The sequence below is a fragment of the Ambystoma mexicanum genome, chromosome 10, assembly GCF_040938575.1.
Source record: "Ambystoma mexicanum isolate Mex_15411 chromosome 10, UKY_AmexF1_1, whole genome shotgun sequence".
Classification (NCBI taxonomy): Eukaryota; Metazoa; Chordata; class Amphibia; order Caudata; family Ambystomatidae; genus Ambystoma; species Ambystoma mexicanum.
The window spans coordinates 1,227,866,986-1,227,894,175 of NC_090932.1; the positions used below are offsets into that span (position 1 = coordinate 1,227,866,986).

General features: G+C 46.3%; 1 protein-coding gene across 4 annotated transcripts in view; it reads left to right on the forward strand.

The window, feature by feature from the left end:
• The window catches only part of WSB2 (WD repeat and SOCS box containing 2), a 263,989-nt gene that overhangs the window by 49,088 nt on the left and 187,711 nt on the right, over window positions 1–27,190 (forward strand). For 3 of the 4 annotated variants that reach the window (XM_069619202.1, XM_069619201.1, XM_069619203.1), the window contains exon 3: window positions 8,952–9,123. The exons of the other annotated variant lie outside the window; for it this stretch is intronic. In XM_069619202.1, the coding sequence (XP_069475303.1) occupies window positions 8,952–9,123 (172 nt within the window). The remainder of the gene's footprint in view (window positions 1–8,951; window positions 9,124–27,190) is intronic. 4 annotated transcript variants of the gene reach the window in all.

Genomic DNA, 27,190 nt, shown 5'->3' on the forward strand with positions numbered 1-27,190 from the left:
GGCCACCTCCCGCACTTCCTGCCTACCCCAGACACCCTGGAGCCACAGGCGGGCTTCACACGTTAATCCCGCCAAAGGCAAAATGAACAATGGGACCAAACCTGGTTTGGCCCACAGAGTAAATCTCTGGAAGGACCTTTCCACAAAGAAATGTCGAAAAAAAGAAGACTGGGGCCATTTTGACAAAAATGGCACCCTTGGGTGCTTTACTGCAGCCGCGGTAGATGCACAGCATGGTAGTTAAAACGAAACCACTGCCACCGGCCATTCAATGAGAAAAGGGTAACATAAAAATGTTACATGAGAAGCTAGACAAAGGGGATACTAGGTAACCCCTCCAGCACACTATTGTAAGATAGTGTGGGCTGGGTCTACAAAGTTACAAATGTAAGTAAAGTCAGTTTCAGTTTACTGCTCTGGGAAACAATTTATCCCAGAGAAGGTAGTTAAACCTTTGGGAAATCTGAAAGACTTCCCCGTGCCACTACACTGAAGGTGCTGTGTGACACAATGTAAAACATGATGCCTATGGAGTTTGTCAGACTCCACAACCAAAAGAAACCGTGTACAAAATCACATTAAAATACATGAGTGAGGGTCTCACTCTCTCCAGGTTAAAAAAAAATCAAGTCCTCAAAATCCAGCAAAGTTGCTGGGGGTCTCTAAGGTGGAGGGAATTAGCACATTTCTGAGAATTCTACCTAACAGCCACTAACAAAAGAGTCTAATAATTACCACATTGCAGTTGAGTCCATGTAGGCATGTGGAAGTGAATGCATCCATCTCCTATAAACGACCTATGATCAGACATACCATGGAAATACTCCAATCGTAAAAGGAGGCCATTAATGTTATGCAAAGAGATACTTTTCAACACAGTGACATCTTTGGCTGGTGATGGTGAGTGGGGGGGGGGGCTGCTATAGACCCATAAATAATTAAACCCTGTCAACTCGGAAGGCATTGGCAAAGCCTCTGAACAAAAATGGTGGTAGGAAAGGCTGTCGATATGAGCATCGAGTCAGTCTTTCATATAAAAACTAAAGTGGCGGCCCACTCCTCATTGTGAAGGATTGCCATTGGCAAGGGTATAAAAGCCCTTGTCATTTTTTTTTTTTTTTTATTTTTATTTATAATATATGCAGGTAATTCATCTCATAAAAAATGGTCTACTAACCAGACACAATGTTTCTTAAACCTCCTGCCAGAATCACCTGTGCCCTGCTCCATCACTATACTGATTTGCAGCTACTGTTCACCAGTGGCACAGAGCAGGTTCAGAGGTCACAGGTACCCTGCTTGACCGCTACTTTGACAGCAAAGTCGCTTCAGTACAGAGGTTGCATTTAAAAATACCCCCCTGTTCCAAAACCACAATCATTATTCAGCTATCCCCTATTGGCAGATAATCTGGAAATAGAATCCATACCCGTGTTTTTATATAGAGGCTGATGGTTCACATCATTATAAAAGCCAGATCTGATTTGCAGCATACCAGTGCCAACCCTGTGAGCTCAAACCAGATAGGAGAGACTATATGAATGCCGAACACCTGACTCTGCATTCCAGTGAATCGGACAAAGGCCCAGGAGCTCACAACAGGAAATCCCTGGGAACCTGACTTCAATGAGGCACTTGGATATCAAAGGCCTGCCTCGCACTATTGGGTGGCATCTGTGAAGAATTGAGGGAATTCGTCCATTCTCCCCAAGGGGGGATTCCCCCCCCCCCACACTGCATGTGAGGCTAGGGAGTGGAGCCCGCTCCGCAACAACCTCCCTAGGGGCTGTGGCAAGGAAGACTTCACTGCGAGAGACTCCCCCTTGGGGGACAAGCGACTCCCATTCCTGTGAGGAACTCTGTAAGCCACTTCACTTGATGGCATACATGGAACTAGCTAACATATCAAATATTTCCAAGTACAGAAACTTGACTGAAGAGAATGTTAAAATGTGCTATCATCAGGAAGAAACAGAATTTGTCTCTTTTTAAATGGAAATCACCAAATCACTGCTATGAGTAGGTTAAAGAAGGACTGCTCATCAAACGAGAGAGGAGGGAGGAACGCATACTGACACTGGGGAGGTCACCATGTAGTGTAAAACTTGAAGGAGGCTGAGTCGCAGGAGGACGCAGAGCCCACAAAATTCCTAGTTGCCTGGGACCATCAAGGCAAATGCTGGAAGCCAGGCATGTGCAAGAGAGGGAAAGCAGAGACTGGAGTCGGAGATTCAGTGGTGGCGTGACCACAAGATCATCCTGGTGGGCAAACTGCATATGCTACGCTGCTGACACCACCCCGGGGAAGACACAGCAAACTGCACGGTTCCTTGTCAAGATACAGAGAAGCCGGGAGAAAGTACGAGAGTCGCTCGGTGAGGATGCCAGCGAGATTGGACCGAACCTTAGACGCAGAACAGGCAAAGATTGCAGGCCCATAACAATCCACTTACATTCCTACATTCCCAAACAGTACAGAAGGTAACTGGGAACCCTGGAGGAACAGGAGGCCAAAGGGGACTCGTTATATGCTCCAGAAAACTCATCCCAGTAGAAGTGGGGAAAGCTTGGAACCAAAGTTGATGAACTTGAACTGCCTTAATGTAAGAAAGGAAATAATGGATGTCCCGAGAGGGAGATCAATAGCATTGGAGTCCCACTAGACACTCCTCAGTAGAAGGGAAAAAACATTGGTACCAAAAGTAAGGGAGTTGAACTATCTTAAGGAAATAAAGAGAATAATAGAGTTCCCTGAGAGGGAGACAAACGAGACAAGGATACCCCTAACCTGCGAAGAAGAGAAGTTTTAACCCCAGGTCAAGAGTCAGAGTGGAATGCAACAAATAAAGAATATGATTAACTTAAGACCAAAAAAAGCCCCTAATAATAAAACCCCAAGAGAGACAAGGCTATGAAAAGGCGAACTGAAAGTGTCAAGGGAACAAGAATCATACAGGAAACAACTTTGCCAGCTCATGCAAAGTCTATTAAGATTGAGCCATGGCTTCGATAAGATTCAAAGAAGGTCACTTATAAAGAGAAATTAAAGTCCATAATCGCATGAGTGAGCTACACAACCTGATAAGAAAAGTCATGAGACTATTTAGAAATTGCATATTAACAAGAAATCTAAAGACTAAGAAGAGAAGTGTGTGAAGCACATGTCGGGAGAAGGGACTCATTTTCCTGACCTTAGTTGAAGTTGATTGTAGGGTCAGTTAGCATGAGTTTTTAGACAGTGGACTTATTCTTTTTGAATATTCAGACTGACAAGCACCTTAGTTATTCATATAGGTAGGGAATACCCCTTAGGGATGGGGATAGTGTTGCCTTCATATTTAAAAAATACACCTTGCAAATGTCCTCCGAGTCTGCGTCCTTCTGATCTACCACAGAGAGCCTTTGAAGCTGGGAAAGGGGCAGAGGTAGGTCAGTCAGAGAGAACAAATTATCTTTAGGAGGTATTCCTCCATCTTTGTTTACTCTGGGGTTTTCTTTCATTCCTGTCGGATCCACTTCCTGTGGAACAAGGCACTCTGGGTATGACATCGGAAGGAAAGGCCTGTCTCCTGCTCCAAAGGCAATACCGGCTCTCCGTTCTCACCAAGATGAGAGCCCTTATCCAAGCCCGCATCTCTGCGGCATCTAACAATTCGGCCGAACTCTTTAAAATCTGCAAGGAGCTGGCCAACCCTGCTCCAGTCTCTACCTCTCCTGTCCCCTCCCAGGCCCTCTGCACGGCACTGGCCTCTCACTTCATTTCAAAAACTCAGGACATCCTGTCCTCACTCTCCTCCTATAACCCCCCCCCTCTATTCCCTGCCCTTCCTCTGGCTCTTCTGCAGCCACCCCTCCTCTCTCCTTCTCTTCCTTTCCCCTGTTTTCTGCTGACGAGGTTTCAAGACAAGTCCGATCTATGAATGTCTCATCAAAACAGGTCCACCCCTGTTCCTCCAAAACTATCAAGGACCACATTGACTCCTTGGCTCCTGCCCTTGCTGACTTCTGCAATCACTCCTTCGCCTCTGGAGTCTTCCTATCCCCTCTCAAGCACTCCCTTGTGCACCCCCTTCTTAAGAAACCCTCTTCCGACCCTTCCTGCCCAGCTAACTATCGCCCAATCTCTATCACTCCCTTCCTGGGCAAGCTCCTGGAGAAACTGGCCATCTCCCAGCTTAATCTCCATGCTGAATGTGTTGGTAGTCTTCATGACCATCAGTCTGGCTTCAGAGCTGCCAGAAGCACGGAAACTGCTCTCCTGAACATCCGTGAGGACCTGCTCTCGAACCTTGACTCTAACATTCCATGTGTTCTCATTTTGCTTGATCTCTCTTCTGCCTTTGATACTGTCAACCATACCATCCTGCTCAATTGTCTCCGTGATAACCTCGGTATCACTGGTCAGGCTCTGACGTGGCTGACCTCTTTCCTCTCAAATCGACCCTCCCAGGTCCAACTGGGGTCTTTCCTCTCTGACATCTTCTTCTCTACCTGTGGTGTCCCCCAGGGATCTAACCTCTCTCCCTGGCTGTTCAACCAGTATCTGGCACTTCTCGCCCACCACATCGCCGCTCTCTGCCCCTACTTTCAGTGCTATGCGGATGATGCCCAACTCATTTTCAGGCTACCCTCGGCCTCCTCTTCTCCTTCCCTCATCTCTGACTGTCTTTCTGCTATCCAGGAATGGTGTGCCGCCAACGACCTCTGCCTTAATGCCAGTAAGACTGAGATTCTACTCATCAGCACACCCACTCCCTCCTTCCCTGCAGCTCTCTGGCCGGCCTCTCTGGGCCCTCTTCCTACTCCTACCTGCAAGGCAAAAAACCTTGGGGTCATCTTCGACTCCACACTCTCCTTCTCTCCTCACATATCCGACGTATCTAAGAAGTCACACTACCAGCTACACCTCCTCAGAGGTATCCTTCCTTTCCTCTCCTTCCCCCAGAAGCTCACTGTCTCTAGAGCCCTGGTTCTCTCTAAGCTGGACTACTGTAACAGCCTCTATCTTAATCTGCCCGCCTCTACTCTCCGCCCTTTGCAACTCATCCAGAACAGGACTGCAAGACTTGTCCTTGGCCTCAAGCCCAGGGACCGTATCTCTCCAGGACTGAAATCACTACACTGGCTCCCAGTGACTGCGAGGATCAAGTTCAAAACCCTCTGCATTGTCCACAAGGCCGTCTGGGGCCTTGGGCCAAAATACCTTCAACTCTCTCTTCCTAAATATCTTCCTTCTCGAGCTCTTCGCTCATCCGCCTCCAACTCCCTCAGGGTCAGCCGCTTCTCCAAACAACGAGTTGGGGGCAGATCTCTTTCCACTGCAGGGGCCTCCCTCTGGAACAGCCTTCCTACCTCCCTGAAACTTGAGGAGAACCACCTCCGGTTCCGGAAGCACCTCAAAACCTTCCTCTTTGCCTCGGCTTTCTCTCCCCCTCTCCCCTGCTAATACTACTGAAACTGCACTGAATCTGCAACTGGGCCATTCACCGTTCTCGGCCCAGCCACTCTCCCCTGCACTGCCTCCACGGCAACCCCTGCACTACGGGACTGTGTCTGTATCCATACAGCCCCCCTTCCCAGCACTTGTCTGCACTTACCTCGCACTTGCCACCAGCTGGCCCTTGTTATTTATCCTGTATGCTGTATGCTTATAACCCTGTACTGCACTTTCCCCTCTCCCTTCCCCCATGCACTTTTCCCTTCCCCTCTACCCTTGCACTTGCGCAATCTGAATGACACCTGGCCTAGTAAGATCGTTGTCTGTCTCCCCTTGTTCCCCCCCCCTGCCTCGTCGCGCCTTGAAACACTTGTGTATAGGCGCGTTACAAATGCCTTATCATATCATATCAAAGGGTCACTTCTCTCAAGGAAAGTGATTGGACCCTTTAAAGTAGGCTTATTTCATCCAATCTCCTCTGGCATTTTACCTATAAAAGACATCAGGTCGTCCACTTCTTCCTTTCAATTTTGGAACTTCAGGGACATCAGGAAGAATTCATTTTCACCCTGTTGGGAGACCAATGCTTTCCAAAGCCATCTGCCAGAGGTGATGACTGGTGTTCTAAGGAGGAAAGCTCTTTTCTCTACCCATCCTGGATAGATTGGGGGTATTCACTTTGCTGAGGGCCAAGACCTACCACTGCTAACAAATCTCCCTAGGCTTGGAGATGTGAAGAATCAAGGGAATTCGTCCCTTCTCCCCAAGGGGATGTACCCCTTGCCCCTGTGGGGCTAAGAAGGTGATCCTGCTTTGCAACACCCTCTCTAGGGGTCAAGGCACGTGGAACCTCACCAGGAGAGTTGAGGACTCCCGTTCCTCTAAGGAACTCCCTAAAGGAGATCCTGAATTAACCTCTTTGGGAATAACTGAGACTTGTATGAAGAGAGAACGACCATATGTTATTGTTAATAAGAAACCGAGCATGTCACTTTAAATGGAAAGCTCCATTTACCTGGAAATACCAGCGTCCTTAAAGGCAGAAAGAGCGAGAAGCAGATGGTGATGCCGTGACCAGAGATTTCATGGTGAACCACTGTTCCAGAGAACACCGAAAACACTACGCTGTTAAAACAGCATAACGACAGTATACTTAAAGAGCCGGAAGTCCGTCCAGGAGGAGAATGCAAAGTAACCAGAGAAGCTGCAAAAGCGAAGAACAGAACAAACCCAAGTGAACAGAGGCCCCAGTGACGTTCTCCCTGAGAATACAAGGTAACAGGGGAAAATGGAAACTCGGAAGGCAGCTGGGGGATCATTATGGGACTGCTCATACTCGTCCCAGTCAAGTTAACAAAAGTATAACATGGAAAGCAAGAGAATGCAATTATTGCAATAAGAGACTCTCAAGAGGTAGTGTTTTAAGAGAGAAATTAAAAATACAGGACACACTCCTGAGGAGAAAGGCAGAGTAATACATATGTCAAAAGACAGAGACTATAAAGAGAGAATATTATGAATTAAGCAGAAAAAATCCCAAGAGGGAGCAGAGGAGAATCTCAAGAAGGAGAGTTGGTAAAGGCTGAATATCACTACAGTGGCAAAAATACTAATTTATTCTAATAAGAAACAGAGGAGCAACAAGCACCCAGAAACCATTAATGCAGAACAAAATATAAGTACAAGGTCAAAGAGACCCGCATTTCAGAAGAAACAAAAATATAATAAAATCCTGAAAGAGTTTAACAAACTGATTTAAAGAAGTCACACAAGACTATTTAAAAATCACCTACTAAGAAGAACCAGAAAGAAGTTGTTTGCAAAAAGCAAAGCCCGGGAGAAGGGAGTCATTCTCCTGTCTTTAGTTATTAGAATAGTGGTAGGGTCAGTTAGGGTTAGTTTGGACTGTGGGCAGATTCTTGGGCATATTCCCAGACTTACAAGCACCTTAGTCTGTTAAGCAGGGAACACCCCATAGCAATAGGGAAAGTTAGGCCTTGTTCTTTCATAAACAGAACTTTGAAATGTCCTTTAAGAGGCTGCTCTGTGGTGGGTCAGAAGAAGGATGCAGAAACTGAAACGGTCTCCCTTTGCACTAGATCCCCCTGAAGTGGGAATCGCAGGATCCAGAGGGCCAAAGCAGGTAGGTCTCCTGTTTTCGTTGCTCCAAATTCATTCACATTTGGGCTGACGTAGGCGCTCGCATTCAAACCGCTGTTGCTGCATCAACAAACCGGCCCGATGCCACATTGCACCAGCAGAACCTTGTCTCGTTTCCGGCTTGAGCACCAACACACTGTACAAACAACTTCGAACCACTGCATCATCGTGCCGCTAGGACTTTGCATTGCAGCTCGACTTGAACCGCTGTATCATCCCAGCACTCATTGACCCGAACCAGCCATACACATTTTTTCGAACCATGCCATGATTGTTCAACGCCTCCTTCGAACCGCGAGTAGCACCACACAAACCCAACTGGACCCTGACTTTCCACCTGGGATGGGATCTATTACAGAGAATGCTTTTTTACCAAACCCAAAAGAACCAAGCCCCCTGTTCTTCTATAAGCCGAAGCCCACCCACTCCCACATACATTTTTACAAAATGTCAGTATTTTTTTACATTCATGTTTTTGGTAAAAAAGCATTCTCTGTATTGTATTCGGTAAGATTACTGGATAGCTCTGGGATCAACCTGACCCACCGCCTCAAACCTGATTTGCCCCGGAAGCATCACATCTCAAAGCCTGGTTCAACACTTTTGAACCACTTAAGAACAAGAATCGGGTACTATAGAGACCCTCTTTCCCCTTGGTCTATTTGTGGGGTCCATACAAACTGGTTAAGGCCCTTTTTGCATCTTTTATCTGAATTGACCTATCCTTTGTCCTCCCTGCTAAATTATACAGTGTGTGTCACATTTTTCCAGAATTTTCTGTCGTCTTATACAGTGGAGGATTTTCATAGTGTTTTTAACGTTTAGTTGTATAATTGATTTGTTTAATAAAGTGTATACATTTTCATAGAACCTTGATTGGACATTCTTTTATTTTGAAACTGTTGTACTATTACATTTTGGGTTGCTACTGTCACATTCACAACCGTATATACTAATAAAGCCTTCCCTCAGCCCACGTCATCAAAAAAGGCGAAGGAGGTAAATCCCTTGGCTGTGCCTGTTTTACCTTTGAGTGGGATGGCTTGTAGAAATCTGAGGTCTGAGTAGGCAATTTAGTCCCTACTCATCCCTGTACTCCTTCAGAGCAGTAGTCGTTTCATCACACATACCAAATAAATTGATAGGGAGACCCTGTAAACCTAGAACAATGTCTGTAATAAGAGAATAGTAAGCTCAGTAATGGCTTTGCAGTTCTGTCCAAGAAACGTGAAGGTCATGGGAACAGACCAAATATCACTTCAAAAATAAATTCTGTTAAGGACTGGTCTTGCTTATTCAGCGTCTCCTATTCTTGTTTCCTTTCTAAATGTTTTGTTTTTTCCTTCCCCAACAGAGTCTCCTCTCCTGCTAGCAGAGTTGACTCCTGGGCGGGCCCAGCAGTTTGACTGGAAGTCCAGCTGTGAGACCTGGAGTGTTGCATTTTCCCCTGACGGTGCCTGGTTTGCCTGGTCTCAGGGCCACTGCATTGTGAAACTGATCCCATGGCCCCTAGAGGATGTTGATCTGTAAGTCTCTGTGCTAAAACCTTAATCTTCAGTGTAGCACCATTTTTTACTTTGTTACCACCCTTTTATTTTTTGCAAATCTGACATTTTTGTTACTTAGTAGGTTTGTAGCCTAGTCTCTGCCTGCAATTTAGTTTGTGACCTTATGATTAGTTTGTTGATAGACATGTTGATGTATCATGGCACTTTAGACGTACCTTAGTCACCCCCATGAAATGGGACTGATGTTGAAAGGGTTTGTTCACCTGAGCCCTTGAGGTGTCTGTTCAGTGTAGTTAAGGTACCACCAGAGGTATGTGTTTCCAGTAGTTAGCAGATGGTGTTCAAGACAACATCTTGTCCTGTTTCGATTGCTTGTAAATGCAGCGCCACCTTTTGAATTCCATCGTACTGGGGTTCATGCTCCTCTGGACAACATACAGGCCTCTGCATAGGGGAGTAACACAATAACTTAAAAGCAGGGTAACCACTACAACGTTAAACGGGCGAAAGGGAAATTGTAACACCAGCAGTGTGAAGGAGCTCTGCCAATAGTTTTGGGTCATTTACATTTTAGACAATGGTCATCAGGGATGTCCTTTTCCTAGACCCGTTTACTAACCAGTGCACACACCTTGCTCCCAGTAAATCCTTTGCACCAGTAAACTGATTACCCCACAAATGGCTCAACCAATGTAAAGATGTCCCCATTAACATGTGGTATCTTCTTGGGTACATTTGTTAACAAAACCACATGAGAACTAGCTTGTAGATAAGTTATTTTGTATCTTCAGTGGCTTGGATGAAACTTCCCTAGGCTTCAGGGCCTGAAAGGTCTACCTCCCTGGACCTAGGACTGTAGTAGAGTATTGTACCTCACCTGTTCGGTATAGATGCCAATTAAATGGTCCTCCTAAGAGGAGGCCCAGCAACCAAATCAGTATGGGTGCTTGCCTCAGTAACTTTGCATGTACGTGATTTCTTGAAAGCCTGTAGTCTGCTCTTTACTTCAATAACATTTTCACAGCATTCGCTTCTCTGCAATACCTCTCAAAATTAGTTTAATAGAGCCAGCACCTTCTCACTATAGCATTCCAGGGGCTTGCCTTAAAGTATATCCATATACGATCACCCAAAATGGGTCTCTCCATTGTGCCAGATTCTTGTTATGTGGCAACACCCTTGGAGTCTCCGAATTGAACTTTCCTTTTCTTTAGTTTTTCTTTTAATGAATACCATTTGTACAGTATTGAGCCCCTTTGTTGCTTGCCAGTTTTATCTAGCCCCATCTACTTTACCCCTGATGACCCTGGCACGATCTTGAATGGAATCTCCTGTTTTCTATGTCTCCTTCAACTGTACATGAGCACTCTGGAGAAGGGAGCTCTATGTAACCTTGCACCATCCATCTCTTAAAGGATCATTTGAGTAGTACAGTAAACCCGCCCCTTCCCCCACCCCCTTTTTGACCTACTCATTATGTCCGATGTCTCAGGTCGTAGGGTGGTTCGTGGCACTCCTTTTCTTTTAGTGTGCAGGCTAATTTGGCCTGAATCATGATAGCGACTTGTGCGCGGAAATGTTCAGTTGTGTTTAACTGTGGGATGAAGGAGGTTGGTTTACTTTTACTACCAACATTGCCCTTGTGGAGATTGTGTGGCTTTCTGTTTCAACATAATGCTAAATCATGTGTCTAAATATAACATTAACAGAGGGCATTGAATTACTTTCATAGTTGGTTGCCACTCTGTCATCCGTACTTTAAAGCTTAGTGTCTCGTAAACGTACTCTGCGTGCTGAATAATGCGACAGTTTGTGCTGCCGAACTCGACAGTATTTTCGGTTTCTCGTAAGCATTAACCAGGCAGTTGTAACCGGCAGAGCAGCATCGCAGCTACTATTTTTTATTATTTGTGTATGGTTACTAGAATCTTTTACAAAAAAAGATGCATAAAAATGAAGGTGAGAGCAAACACATATTCATAGCAAAAGTACATTAAAAGAAGGAAAAAAAGAAACTGGGAAATTTGACTTACATTGTGACCACAAACAATCAGAACACATTACTTGACAATGAAATAGGTAATTAATTCATAGTACTTCTCATTTGTAGTTCCAAAACACAGAAGCATGATTTTAGGCCACCCAATTTCTTTCAAGCTAAGAAGATATTCAGTCCGCCACTGTCCACAGATTTAAATGAGGGAATAGTATCCGAGAATGATATTACTTCTTTCTAAAACCTGTACCACATTTATTGTTAATGCTGTTTCATGCCCAGAGATCAATCTGTCCTATTCTCTCTTCCCTACTTACAAATCTCCCAAACAAGGCCACTCTAACTGGCCAAGTGCCCTCGCACTCCATTAGCAGATGTTTTAACGTTTGGTTTAGTGGATTTTTACATTTTTCACACAATTTGTGGGCTACATCGTCTTGCCTTCGTTTGGCTAATACCTCTCCAGTGTGAACTAAATTCAACTGGATTCTGAGGACGTTTTTTCTGACCTTCCATTCAGGAAATTTTACCAAGTATCTCGGAAGATGACCCAATTTTTTATCAACCCTCAGAAATGAGTTTGAGGGACTGAGTTTCGCAGATCTTCAATTGTTGCTATCCAGTCCCTCAATTCTACTGCCCCCTTTACTTTTAGAGAATTGTTGGTTAGGTTTTTAAGGTTTGTGTCGGCTTTTGCAAGGATCTCCTTTACCCTTATTTCTAAATTAGAGAGGTTCTTTTATTTGGAATGCTTGAGATGGGCCTTGATCTCCGTGTATAACGTATGATCCTGTGTGGTGGCAATCTGCGAAAAAGAGAGGCCAATTTCCAGTCTACAAGAGAGCCCAAGAATTTCAAGCACAGCTCAAATCTCAAGCTAGGAGTTGAGGCACTCATTGGGAGCCCAAGGACTCTCTTCCATATTGGGCCCTCCAGTTTTTGCCAGTTTATATACCAGAGCAGCTGTTTGGCCTCTAGCCCATATAAAATCAATCGAATAGCTTTTGCTACATAATATTTGATCAGGGGAAGAATCGAAAATGTGCAATATTTAACAAGAATCTTTTTCATTTGGGGAATGAGCTGCATGATTTTACCATTCACATCCGACTCCACTTTGCTTACTGATTTTGATGCATATACCATATAGCCCAGGTACATTAACTTCTTCAACCCTTGGGGTGACCTTGCCCTCCAGTACCCATTTAGAGTAATGGACCCTTTTTCACGCATGCCTTAAGACAACTATTTTACGACTTTGTTGGATTGATGGACAGTCCATTTACCGTGGCATATACGCCTTACCTGGTTAGCAGATGCTGCAACCCTATTGCTGTTTTGTCCAGCAGAACAATGTCATCAGCGTAGGCCAGCCAGTGGATCCTCCTCCCATTGATCTCTGGGCTGGCCAACGCCAATGATTCTAAAGAGGTGCCCATATCTGCCAAATACAGATTGAAAAAAAGAGGCGCCCCCAAGCAACCCTGTCTAACTCCTCTCTCCACCCTGATGTGTTCTGACAGATATCCCTGGTTGTCGAGTCTCACTCTGTGTGGTATCCCTATGTAGTTAGACTAACATTGACAACATGCCTTCAGGGATCCCCCAACTTCTCAGCTTATTCAAAAGGTGAGCCCTATCAATCTGATCAAAAGCATTTGAAAGGTCCACCCATGCCCCATATGGTTCCATGTCATTTCATTGCAAGCTGTTTTTTCGCTTTTTTTTACTGCAAATGTTTTCACGAAAAAACAATCTAATTTAAAAAAAAACAAAAAATTGGGGGGCTCCCTCCCCCCACAACCACCCATTCCCTTTCAGTTTGAATCTATTACCTAACAAATACATACCATATATATATTTTAATACCCACCTCCCCAAAAAAGAATTCAATGGGTTTTTTTGTTAAAAGATTCATAGTAAAAAACCCTGTGAAAAAACGTCCTGCGATGAAAGGACGTTGTACCGCCCCATATAGTGGAAGATCTCCCTTTCCCCTGGTATTCTCGCTGATCAGGTTCAATACTAGCCCATTCAGGGCAGTGGATAGACCTAGTCTAAATCCTGTTGGAAAGTTAGACAGGATATGCGCACTTTCTACCCATTTTACAAGACCTTTTAACAAAAGTTTCATGAACACTTTGCTTTCTACGTCAAGGAGAGCGATTGGGCGATAATTTGCCGGTTGTAATCGATCACCCGCCCACCCCCTTGAAAAATGGGATGACTATTGTGATTTTCCATGAAGGGAGAAACATTTGTCGCTTAAGGATCTCTTTGAAGAGTCTGTTTAACAACCTAGACCATAGAACAGTGTTGTTCTTTAGGACTTAGTATGTCAGCCCATCCGGGCCGGCAGCTCAAGAGACAGATGACTTGGATATTATGTCCACTATGTCCTGTTCATCAAAAGTCAGATGCCAGGATGCATCTAAATTGGTTCTATGCCAGTGTCTGTTGGGATTCCCAAAATGTTTTGTCACATATTCAATAAACCTGGATTCTGGCGCCAAATTGCATGAGTATTGTTGGAATGAGATTCCAGTTGATTGATAAATGACCAAACATTTCTGGAATTGTTTTTAACTAAATGCAACATCATCTCACCATCATGTCTTGGACTCTCTTCTATAGCTCTCAGAACTGTGTTGCAGTCTCTTCAACTTTCAAAAGTTTTTGCCTAATCACCTTTTTTTTCACCCAGGTTTCCTCGTCAAATGTGTGATTATGTAATTGTTGTCCCCCAGTTTTAACCACACTAGGGTGGTCCAAATACATTTTGCTAATTTGGCCGGCTCACAGTTGTCTATTTGAATATATTCGGGAATTCTCACTAAGTTATTGTTTAGGATTTTTCCTTCCAGCCTATATTTAGAGAGACATATTTTCCCCTTTTTAGTTATTTCTTGTGATTGTTTATCTGACACTATGACAGACACATCAAAGAACAGCAACTCCAAACGGGAGTGATCACTCCCCCTGTCATGCTTTATAGACAGTGATGAGCAATAAGAGAATAAGCCTGCCGTCAAAAAGATGTAGTCCAGCGTGGATGATGACGACTGCCTGCGATGCCAGGTCGAGGCTGAGGGGATGTCACCCTCAATCGACCCATTTGTCATCTTCCAGCCCCATGAGTCCAAAAAAATCCACCCAACTTCTGCCCCTTCTGGTGATTCTTTGCAATTTCATTACTGCCTTCTCCATTATCGAGTGGACACATTGGATATTCAAATCCCCTGCAAGGATTATTTGAGCTCCCCCTCCCCCAAATTTTAGTTTGATCCTTTCCAGCAGCGAGGACAGTATTACAAAAAAGCCTGAAGTTCAATCCAGGCGGGGTTCCAGTAACCATTAATAACGACAAAATAAGACTCTGGCATGGCAGATCTTAAACATACTTTGCAGGCCTGAATCCCCATTGCACTATTAAATATGGGAAATATTTCTTGCTTGGAAGTTCTTAAATGCCATCAGCAAGCCCACTGATGGCCTTCCTTTAGCCTTTTGTAGTGCCGGTAAGGAGTGCACTATATAGCCTTCAATTTCTATTGGATTGTCAAGCCATGTTTCCGGTAAAAGTATGATGTCGTTATTTCCAAATAGATGTTCTATCATTGCTTTAGATTTGAAAGAACTGGAACCCGCGTGTTCCAACTTATCAGACGATACTCATTTTGTCTAAAGAGATTGAACTCCCACTCCCAGTTTCTGAAGGACTTGGGTCAGTATTTCTGGGAGGAGAGTAAGAGCGTTTCGAGGGGATTGTGTCCTCCGACGTATTCCACATCTATGACAGGTAATGACCATAGCTGTGCTGCTTTTGGAACATCTTCGGAAGAGGGCGCCCTACGTCTATGATGTCAATATGTTGTTCCTTGAGGGCCTCCGTCGAGGATCGACGTCACCGGATGTTATATATAGGACACACGGCGCCCGTAGCCTCAGTTCCGTTTTTGCTGCAAACGTGTTTGCTTCGGAATCGCGGCACGCTCGATTCTTCTCTTCGATAGCGGTGTCTTCTTCTACTACCCCGAAGTCGGGCTTTAAAAAAATGTCAGGACTGCGGTTCGAAAATGTCCATCACGGACCTGCACGACATCTGCCTCCGGTTCCTCGGGGAAAGCCACGCCACCGACGACTGCGATGATTACCAGTCCTTGACGTCTAAGGCCTTGCGGGAACGTAAGAAGAAATTAAAGGTAGGTAGGGTGGCTAAGCCCCATAAATCGAAGTCTGCTGGGCTTTCGACCGATGATTGGAGGGGCGACTCTCTGTGTCGGTGAAAATCCAGGGGGTCTCGCAGTGGTTCCTGCCATTCCTCTGCCTCTTTGAGGCATTCTAGGAAGCGCCGTCACCGGTCGCCTTTCCCGTCCTCGTGGGAGGACTCCGCCAGACGGTTGACTGGTTCCACCAAGTCTTTGTTGTGGGCAGAATGGGATGCATTCCGCCAGCAGATGATGGCGATTTTTGAATCGCAAGGCACAGTTCCAGCCACGCCTTTTGAAAGAAGCCGGCAGGGAAGGGGCTCGGTCCACCACTCGCACGCCTTCGGGCTCGGGCGGTCAGTGCGATCATCAGGACCCATTGAGGTCCTGATCAGACAAGGAAGGTCGCCGTAGCCGTGCCATATCCAGGGCCCAGTCCTCAACGCCATTGAGACCGTCGGAACCTGTGAAGCCGTCGAGGAAGGCGTTGACGCCATCGGCGCCATGTCTGTCGAAGGACACTCTCGGGGTTCCGCCCTCGAGGAAGTTGTCGACGCCGTCCGCGCCTCTGTCGATGCCAATTTCCTCAGCGCCTTTGACGCCGTTTGTGGAGGATTTGCCAGAGGTTCCCAGGAGGGCTGTGGAAACTCTGCCTCTGAGGAAGTCTCTCAGTAAGTCTGTGAGGCCTGTTTTTGAGCCCTATTCTGTTCCTCCTCCCATAATTGATTTGTCCCAACCTTTGGATTATATTTCGAAGGTGGAGGAAGGGTCTAATGAGGAGATGGTTGTGCCTCCTGATGTCCCTGATGATCTTTTGTCTGGGAACAGTCAGATGGAGGAACTGAGTCAGTCCTTGCATGACGCCAGTGGTCTTGACACCTCTCCGGAGGTGGAGTTTGGCAGGCCTGAGCCTGGGACGCATGCCGAATCCTCCTATAGGCGTCTCATGTCAAGGGTGACTAAATACTTGGGGTGGTCTGCTCCACCTGTTGATTTTGATGAGGATGATCTGACGGACGTCCTGGACCAAGGTCCACCCACTGACCCGGTGTTGCCATTTCGCATGGCTTTGTAAAGAAGGGTGGCGACGGCTTGGACTGCTCTGGAGACTCTCCCGGCAGTTAACAAGTCGCTTCCGAAAAAATACCTCCCAGCCAGTAGTGACCCCTGCTACTTGTCGACGCTCCCTACTCCGCAGAGTTTGGTGGTGCAGGGGGCTACGGCCCCGTGAAGCAGGCTGCATACCCTACCATCCCTCCTGATAGGGACGATAAGCGCTTTGATGGTTGGGTGAAGAAGGTATTTTCTTCTGGGGGTATGGCTTTGAAGGCAGCCAACTCCGTTTGTGCCTTGGCGAGATTCACTCAGACTCTATGGAATTGTGCATTTTTGGTGGTTGAGCATATTCCTGAAGGGGAAGAACGGGATGGTTTTCTAGCCCTCGTGCAAGACGGCAAGGATGCCATGTGTGAATCCGTTCAGTCGGGTTTGGATACGGCAGACTGTGTCAGCCGGTCCATGGCTGCGAGCACCCTGATACGCAGGTTTGCGTGGTTGCGGAAGTCAGAGTTTGCTCCTGATGTGCAATCCCGGCTTCTCAACATGCCCTTTGACGGTGTCCACCTGTTTGGCAGCAAGGCTGACGAGAGCCTTGAGAGGTTGCAGACCTCAAAAGCTGCAGCGAAGTCTTTGAGCGCTGCAGTACGTCAACCTCCGCCTTTTCGTCCTGGGGACAGCAATGGAGGGGAGGTTCCTTTCAGTACTACTCTTCCTTTGGTAGATCGAGAGGAGCTGCCAGTCAAAGGGGCCACCATAGGAGTACCAGAGGTGGAAAGCAAGGTACTCGAGGAGCCAAAGCCGCTCGGGCAGTTGCCTCTTTGCCCTCAGGCACTGCCGCAGCCGTGTCAGCTTAGTCATGAGGCCACGTCCCATGGTTCGCCGGTTGGGGGCAGACTTGCGCAGCATCTTGGAGAATGGCGAGCCATTACTTCAGATGTGTGGGTTCTGGAGATCATAACCCACGGCTACTGTCTTCCCTTCCGGCAGAGGCCTCATGACAGTCCACCGGGGAATCTCTCTTTGAAGCGTCCGGATCCGCTCCTTGCGCAGGAAATCCTATCCCTGTTGGAGAAAGGCGCCATAGAACTGGTTCCTGTAGCAGAGAGGAACAAGAGATGGTATTTCCCCTTATTTTTTAATTCCGAAAAAAGACGGGGGATTGAGACCCATCATGGACTTGCGTTGGCTGAACATGCTCCACAGGAAGGACAAGTTCAACATGGTAACTCTTTCTCAAGTCCTCCAGGCCCTTCAACTTCAGGATTGGTTGGTGTCTCTCGACCTCAAGGATGCTTACTTTCATGTGCCGATTGATCCCAAGCGCTCTCCCGAGCAAGCCCTAGATCATCTGTCCGTCACCTGTCACTCCCTTCACAAGCTGGGCTTCTCCCTCAATTTAAAGAAGTCCCATTTGACACCTACCCAACGGCTCCAATACATCAGAGCAGTACTCAACACATCCCTGGGTCAGTGTTCGCCTCCCCAGGTTCATCACATTCTGCAGATGGTAGACAAATTTCAACATGCCCAGAGTCTCCCGGCGTTCGAGTTCTTGAAGTTGCTCGGCCTCATGGCATCCTGCATGTTCCTGGTGCCAGAGGCCAGGCTGTGGATGACATCTCTGCAGTGGACTCTCAAGATGCAGTGGTCACAGTTCTCTAGCAGGATGTCGGATCCCGTTCAGATTCCGCCCTCGGTCGCACAGGATCTTCTGTGGTGGGCTGTCGGAGGCAATCTGATGAAGGGACCTCCATTTTGGCAACCTTTGCCGGAGGTGACGATCGTGACGGACGCATCCCTCACGGGTTGGGGAGCGCATGACAATGGTTTTGACAGCCAGCGGCCGTTGGTCTCAGTCAGAGTCCAGACTCCACATCAATCTGTTAGAGCTGCGGGCTGTCAGTCTAGCCCTGAAGGCTTTTCTGCCGTCTGTGCGGGGGAAGAATGTCCTGATTATGACGGACAATACGGTGGCCATGCACTACCTCAACAAAAAAGGGGGGGCAGGGTCACTCCCGTTGTGCAGGGAGGCGATGCAGTTCTGGGCCATCCAGCAGGAAATTTCGATCTCGGCAGTTCATCTGGCTGGAACAAAAACATGGCGGCGGACGCTCTGAGCAGGCAGAGCACGGTCTCTCACGAGTGGGAGCTGGCTCAGGAAGTTCTGTTGGAGATCTTCGCCCTTTGGGGAACCCCACAAGTGGATCTCTTCGCCACCAGTGTCAACTGGAAGTGCGAAAGATTCTGCTCGTGGGAATTTCCTCCAAGAGGATCCTTAGGGGACGCGTTCGTAGTGGAGTGCTCCTTCCCACTTCTGTATGCATTTCCTCCAGTCCCCGTCATTCCGCAAGTGTTGCGGAGGTTACGGATGTTCGATTCCCGGATGATCCTCATTGCCCCGGCATGGGCCAGGAGAGCGTGGTACCTGGACCTTCTAGATATGTCCATCTGCCCTCCACTCCGTCTTCCCTACCGAGACGATCTGCTCTCACGGGAGGGGGGTCGGGTTCTCCATCTAGAGGTCAAGTATCTCAGCCTTCATGCTTGCTATCTGAAAGGTTGAGGTATAAGGATTGGGACCTCCCCGAAGACGTAATGGAGGTGTTGCTTTCGGCCAGAAGGCCCGCAACGAAATCCCTGTACCGTTGCCGTTGGAGAAAGTTCTGTGACTGGTGCAGGGTACAGAATGTGGATCCTTTCCAATGTTCCATTCCTTTGGTTTGTCTTTTTTTGCTTTCTTTAGCAGACAAGGGCCTGCAAGTGGGTACCATTAAGGGTTACCTGGCGGCGCTGCCATATTTAAGCGCTCGTCTGAGGAATGTTCTTATTTTAAGATCCCTTTGATTTCTCAGTTACTAAAAGGGCTAACTAATGTGTTTCCACCGTCGCCTTTCCAGGTGCCGGGATGGGATTTGAATCTGGTTTTAAAGTTCCTAATGGGAGCTCCGTTTGAGCCCTTACATTCTTGTCCGTTGCGACTGTTGTCCTTTAAAACTGTGTTTTTATTTGCGGTTACTTCCGCTCGCAGAGTGAGTGAGTTGCAGGCACTTTCCTCCAAGCCACCCTTTGCTGTGTTCCATAAGGACAGGGTTGTCCTGCAGGTGCGTCGTCCTTTTCTTCCGAAGGTTGTGTCGGAATTCTATTTGAGCCAGAAGGTAACTCTTCCGGCGTTTTATCCTCCTCCACATCCGGGTAAGGAAGAGGAGAGTCTCAATAGGTTGGATCCTAGGAGAGCTTTGAGTTTCTATCTCTCACGGATGTCCCGGGTCAGAGTGGACAATCATCTCTTTGTTGGTTATGCTGAAAGGCGCTTGGGTCAGGCTGTTTCCAAACAGACTTTGTCTAGATGGATCATTTTGACGATCTCAGAGTGTTACCGTTTGGCGGGAAAGGACCCTCCAGTGGGCTTACAGGCTCACTCTACTAGGGGTGTGGCTGCCTCCACTGCTCTTCAGAGGGGTGTTCCAATTTGCAACATTTGCGAAGCAGCCACATGGGCCTCTGTCCATACTTTTGTGAGACACTATTCCTTGGACTCCATCCATGGGCAGGATTTGGCCTTTGGTAAGGCAGTCCTCTATTCAGCCATTTCATTGGGCATTCTAAAATTATGAAATTGTAAATTCTTTTCCCACCTCCATATGTTGGTACTGCTTTGGGAGTCTTGTCATAGATGTGGAATACGTCAGAGGACACAATCCCCTCGAAGAACAAGTTACCTGGTAACGTTCTTTTGATGGGAATTTCCTCTGACGTATTCCACATCGCACCCTCCCAGTCTGCACCTCTACAGAATTCCTCATGCGATTGCAGCTTACGTTTCCGCAAGGCTTTCTACAGTCATACTGGCAGGAGATTGGTGCCACACGTTCTGGGGGAAAAACCTGTGCGTCCTATATATAACATCTGGTGACGTTGACCCTCGATGGAGGCCCTCGAGGAACAACGTATCGACGTAGGACGCCATCTGCTGAAAATTGTCCATAGCAGCACAGCTGTGGTCATTACCTGTCATAGATGTGGAATACGTCGGAGAAACATCCCATCGAAAGAACGTTACCAGATAAGGTAAGATACCCCAAGGGTTCCAACTTGTGGTAACTTGAGTCTGAGTGGCTTCCATTTTTAACTTCTGCAGGCAATGTGGAGAAGACTTTTTACTCCTTGTCTCTCTAGATCTCTTCAGGCACCCAGGATAGCATGTTGTGCTTTTCTTGAGGTAAGGCCAATTTCCACAATGTAAAGAATTTGCCCACTGGGGAACAGCACAAACGTTATGTCCTCCGATGATGGAAGATAAAGATTTGACACTTTTTTGAAGTAGGATAAAATCACACTTCTGCTAAATGACTTTGCTGTTTGTTTTTGCCACTAACTTATGCCAAACCTTCGGGACCGCAAAAGCAAATGTTTCCTCATCAATGCTCTTCGTAGGTGATGTATGCCTGCTTTGAGCACATTGGGCTATACTGTCTTTTTCCACTGGTACAAGGATTTCTGACGACTTTCCAGTGCCATTCCAGATCCCGGGAATAGCAGACTGCTTTCCTTGGCCAGTCCCCATTTCCAAGGCAGTGTTAGCTGTTCCTGGCAAATCAGTAGCTAAGTCAACCTTTTTTCTTTGTTTTAGGAATAGTGGAGCCAATTGCATACTTTCCTCCTGCAAGTAACGTTTTGTCTGTTCAATAGACATCCTCTGATTTAGTGTGGGGCGTTTTTTCTTAAGAAATATTGGGGCCATGGTATCCCTGCAGCTGAGGGACCTAATTGATCAAGGATGTAATTTTCTTCTGTCTGACCTTCTCTGTTATTTTGGCTTCCTCCAGATTTTCTTTGTTGACCACCGCACCTGGCCTCTTTGCGGATTGCTCCTGCAGATCCGTTTGGAGTCCACACTCACATTTATGATCTCAATCGCTTGTTGCAATACTCCTTTTTGATCGTTCTTTTGCTTCTTTTCTGGTTTTGCCAGCTTGCGTTCCCTGGGGTTTGCTTCTCGTTTGTTCTCCCTAGTTGTTTCTAGAGATTTGAGTTTGTTTTGTCACTGATACTTCCTCTCGCGATGGTCTTGAGGAAGAAATTTGCCTCTGATTTCTTAATGCTTGAATTCTTCTGGTTCTTGGGGTTTTTAAGATCTCTCTTAATTGGTGGGAAAGTGTTCTCGATCACTTCTTTCTTGCCTCTTCTCTTTACTCTCCTTCTTCCTCTGGAGTTTTGATGGCCTACATCTGTCCAAACTGGTTAAGTCTCTTCTAGCTCCTTTGAAGTAGTTGCCTCTAGTAGGGTTTGCTGGGATCCTGTTCCCATTTCCACGGCCCCTCCACTACGTTAGCTAGTCTTCTAAATTCCTCGAGCATGGATTCTGAGAGGGGGGTGTCATCATATAGGTAGGTTGATTCATCCTCCCTGCCTACCTCCCCATCTCCTTCAGGTGGAATTATTGGAGGTTTCAGGTTTTTCAGAATCTCTTGTAGTAGTTGATGGGAATCTTCTTCCACTTTCTTTTTCACTTGAAAATATCCTTGAATTGCTGAAATGTCCAGCCCTTGTTTAGCCTCTTCGAGCCTAACATCTTTCATGGTGGGGATAAGTGAGTTTATGGCATTGCTGAGCCCCACCGTTGCTGATTCACAGCCGTTTCTTTAGTAAGTTCGAGGAGTATCCCAGCTTGGGATTGGACCTCCATTTTGAGTAGTTCAAAGACTGAGACCATGACGTTCAGAGCTGAAAGGGTTGCTTCATTAGTTTGTGGTTGGTCATACTTTTCGGTATTCTATGATGAAGCCATTCTCTTACTTGCATTTTCCATTCTCCTTTCTTGTTCTAGGATAAAGTCTTGTTGCGTACTGAGGAGCTCCTCTCCATGCTGTTTGTACTATGTTCTGCACCACCCTCCAAACGATATTGTTCTGTTTGGGGGGGAGGGGAGGCCAGTTCTGGTTCCACTTCCACCTCCACCTCTACATCATTCATGCTCTTATTCTTTTTCCATCCGAGGTGGTCATTAATTATTTTTTTGGATTTTTATAGTGGTAACTGTATACTCCAGCCCACGTTTCCAAAAATGGGCCAATTTTGATTGTACCTCTGTCAGTTCCTCCGCACCCCCCACTCGGAGTATGGTGGGGGTTTTGAGCATGAACTTGAGCATGAGTCGTTAAGGAGGTGTTGGAGGGGGAGTGAACTGTGTTAACTGCCAGGGAGGAATTTCCCGGCACTGCTGATAGCTCTGCATAGGACCCATCCCACTCTGGGGTGCTTATAGCCCTGTTACGCATCTGCTCAATGTTTAACTGTCTGAGTTGGGTAGTAGGGACACGTGGGGCGTATGAGTGCAGATCTTAAACTCCCCCACAAGAGTTGACAGGCGCGTATGTATTTATATATACACCAATCTCTGTCGTTGATCTTGTAGTTCTGTACCTCTGGGGCTTAGGTTGCAAGCCCGAGGTATATTCCTGTAATCCTCCTCCTTCCAAAACAAGTTTGGGTAAAAAAGTGTGTTTAATATTTGCTGTTTGTGTACGGTGGTTCAAAGACTACAAATAGCCTGCAGTCACAACCGGTACCCTCCTAGTCGCCAAGTGCGTGTGCCTCACCTTCGTGCCTTAATATTATGCTGACATCACAGCATGCACAGCTATAATGTGTTCTCAGCCTGTACTAAGAGGCTGTGGTTAAGGTGCAACAGCTAGGGAAGAGCATGTACCCCAGTCACCCCCGGTCACTAGCACAGCTCACTGTCCGTAGCCCCCAGGGTGAGCCGGCATAAGAAAAATGCTGTTGCAGCCTCCACAGCAGAGGGGAAATGTGTGGTGGCACAAACAAATTACCCCAACTCTGCAGTGCGGTATTGCACAAGAATACCAGGAACTGACAAAATTAGAAGCCATAAACTCAGGCGCAGCAGTGACTGACGCACCACAGCCCCAATCAGATTACCGTTCCTTCGGTCGTCTCTCCTCGATCGTTCTCCAGTGCAAGTTCGGTTAGAGGAGAGGAACTAAAATGTGCTTGTACACGTCGTCTAGCCGCACTGGCAATAGCACGTAACGCAAAGTAAACCAGCATTGCAGCCATTATTAGGGTGACAACTCTGTAGACACGGGTGAGAGCGGGATTGGTCAACAGAAAAGAGTCCAAAAGGCTGCAACGCTGGTCTCTGCCCGGAACAGAAGGCAAACCCAGTAACAGATCTCCAATAAGTGCAAGGCATTCTTGTCTGAGAACCGGAACAGGGATCTTTGGGGAACTAGTCACCAGTCTGTACCTTATTACGTATGATGCAGAGATCTGCCAGTTGAGATTGTCATGTGGGTTGGCTGAACAGAACTGTACTGGCATTATAACCCGCTGTTGTAAAGCCATACTCCTAAGAGTCGCAGAATGTTCTGTAAGGAAGTTTTACGTACTAGACTACATGTATATGGCTGGTTCCTCTTTCCATTTTCCTTACGCTATTTAGAAACAAGTGACTATTGCCACAGCCCTGGTATACTTATTGGATTTATTTGTTGCTGTTGCCTCTCTGATTCACAATCCCCGGGTAGACGTTAAAGTAAGTAACAGACTGCCCCCCTCGTCAAACCCCCAAATCTTATGTAAGAGGCCTCGGGAAGGGCCACCTGTAAAGTTAGTCTCTCTTCTAAGTTCTTGGACTGAACACATGTCACTTTATTTCATTTTAAGATCACACCCAGTAGAGAGAAAAAAGCTGGAAAGAATTTAGTTGGAATGGTATGGAATTATACAACACAGTAATCGGGGGTGAAGTTTTTTAAGATACTAGTCCACTCAGTTTAACACATGGACACAACACACCATTTGTTATATTCACCCAGAGTCAATTGTTATTTACCAATGGCCAGAGCAAATTCTGAGCCCTAAAGTAAAAATTGAACATTCATTATGGTGTTGTGAAAAATGCAAAGGGGCTCACCTTGGAGCCAAGGAAGCAGAGGGCAGAGGCCAATGAAATAACAGCGTTATTATTAAAAAATTAAGTTGATGACAAAGCCAGGCCCATAAATTATTTGCAGAAAATGCACTTCATTGATGTTAGAAATGCACCTTTGGGTCTAAATAGAGAAACTGCATTGATGCAAATCCGTTCACTAACCTGTTTGTGTAGAGTTTTTAGCAGGTCACTGCGCATTGTGTACTCCTGTCAGCCAAGTGCATGTAAATACTTTGAAAAATGAAGCAACATAACACATAAGCGCAATGGATTCCCACATTTTATTGCTTTTAAATGTACAATTGGTTGAAAAAAGCAAAGGACGGATCCCCCCAGTACAATGGGAAATATTAGAAGACTAGTTTGCAGAGGCTACGGAGAAGGTTGGAGAGTAGAGAAGGAGACGAATGAAGAATGCAAACAACTGTTTGCTAAGCTAGTTAAAGAAGAAAGAAAATAGAAAAGGTGAATGGGACCTAGGAGCAGAGGAAGGGAGCAGGGATCAGTTCACCTTCCCTGATGGTTCCTATTACTTTGTTTTACCCACAATGGACATCGGAGCGCAAGGCCGAAGGGAGGATATTCTAGTTCTAGTGGGCCCATGAAACAAAAGCCATAACACTGTGCAATCTTCTGCAGCATCCACGTACTCCCAAGCCAAAATTGCAAAGCTAACATGGCCAAGACCTGGCAACCCATCCATTGCCGCAAGCAGTGGGGGTACAGGCAAGCGAGCAGTGCTGTCATCTTTAGCCCCTCACAATCATGCAGGCACTGCCTATGGTGCACCTAATGGCATGCAATTGTGGGCTCCGTTGCGACAGTTAGGGGTTGGCGCAAATGGTACTGGCAATTTGGTGAACATGCATGCCCCCTGGAGACTGTGGCAAGTCAGAGGAAGGGCACAGATTCTTAGATGACATGATGTAGGTTATTTTATTAAAGTCAAGGTATTCGGCCTAATTTTCCCTGTTAGTGATCACTACCCATTTTGCTAACTAAGGTGCTCGTTTTTCAGTTGTGAATGCCTAAAGAAATAAGTTTGCTGTTCAAAACTACCCTAACATACCGTACCACTAAGGCTTGGGTCAGGAGAATGCCTCCCTTCTACGGAGGGAAGCAGTCCCTCCGTAGAAGCAGTCTTTTTAATATGTAATCGTCATATAGTCTCTCGTGACTTCTTGTATTCTCTTTAGTTGTCCCACTGGGATGCTGAACTTTCTCTCTCATTTATTCCCTTTTGAGGGAATTTGGTTTTGATATGCGCTTGTCACTCTCAACTGATCACAGTTCCATTTTTGTTGGATCCCTTGGCTTTGTAACTGATTTCGTTCTTTAGTCTGAGAATTATTTATCATTATCAAGTTATTCTTGTACATGTTGGCAAGTTCTTTTTCCTCTTTCCTGGGGTATTTTCTTACTGATTCTCTTTCTTTACCCAGCTTCTTATCCAGATGTGTTTTTTTAATTCAGGCACTTTTTATCTTTTTATCAACATTCACTCCTTTTTATGACTTTCACTGGGATAAGTTAACTGTGCGATATCGCTGGGTTCACAACCTTCCTCTCTACTTGGTTTCAAAGTTAATCCTTTTTCACATCCACCACTGTGACGATTCGTTTTATGGTATAATGATTGTTTCTTTGTTACAAAATGATTTTCTTTGATTTCAAAGTTAATTGGTTTCATATTCTCTGTTATGAGCTAATAGTGCGAGATAATTATTGCTTTGAATCTTCCTGTACCTCCTGGTCTCCCATTTACCTTGGTTCTTGCAGGAGAATGCTTTTGGAGCGTTTCTCTCTCGGGAACTCACTCTCTGATTATGCCCCGCCAATGCTGTCCTTTCTTTGGCATTCGGCTCTTGGTTCTCTGTGCTTGGCCCTTTCTATGCCGTGCTAGACTGCATGTCTGGTTGCCAGCTCTCCCATTACCGGCGGTATCAGCGATGTTCCTTGGACTGACTGTCCACCACAAATTGGTTCCTGTGGTCTCTCCAGCACATCCTCTAGAGTATCCACCCTGCTACCTTCTCAGCGTTTGGGACCGCTGCACGTCTGGTGTCCTGTATTGCCCTTGTGAGCGAGTTTGAAACTCGCGGGCTTCTTGGTTCTCGTCTTCGTCAGCTGTTCTGCAGCTGATTGCCTTTCTCAGCTTGCATCAGCAATGCTCTCTTCTCTTGTTCTCTCCTCCTCCTCCTCTAGACTTATGTCCTTTAACATACTCTTACCGGTTTAGTGTACGTCATGATTTTAAGAGACCTAACCCTTTTACATCGGATAATGATCCCCTGCAGTAGTTTCTTCATCCCAGTTAAAATAGTTCATGGTTTCGTGTGGTTTAACACATCCCATGCAGGCCATAGTATATACAGCCTGAGGGAGTTCCTCACAGGAACGGGAGTCATGGCCCCCAAACGGGGGAGTCTCTCCCAGTGAGGTCCCACTTGCTTCAATCCCTAGAGATGGTATTGCAGAGTGGGCTCACCTCCCTAGCCTCACAGGAAGGGGCTCCCCCTTGCGAGGGAAAAGGGACGATTCCCTTGATTCGTCACTACACCAAGGTATTTGAGGAATGTTTCTAAAGGTTTTCTGTATTGTAGGAAAGAACCTCATGAACTTGAGGTTATTCAATGCTAAAATCCTTCCTGGGATGATGGGAAATTCCCAATGAGGGTGGTAATGCCTAATCCCATTGACGTCCTGGGAATGGGCGCATAATTGCTAACAGCAAGGTATAATTTGCTGCATATAATTCCAGTTGTGTCCTAGAATGACCGATTGTGGTAAAATAAACAATTCCAAGCAAAATAAATTGGTCTCCAGCTAAATATTTGGACTGCTTTGAAGGTTATGTTCATGTAG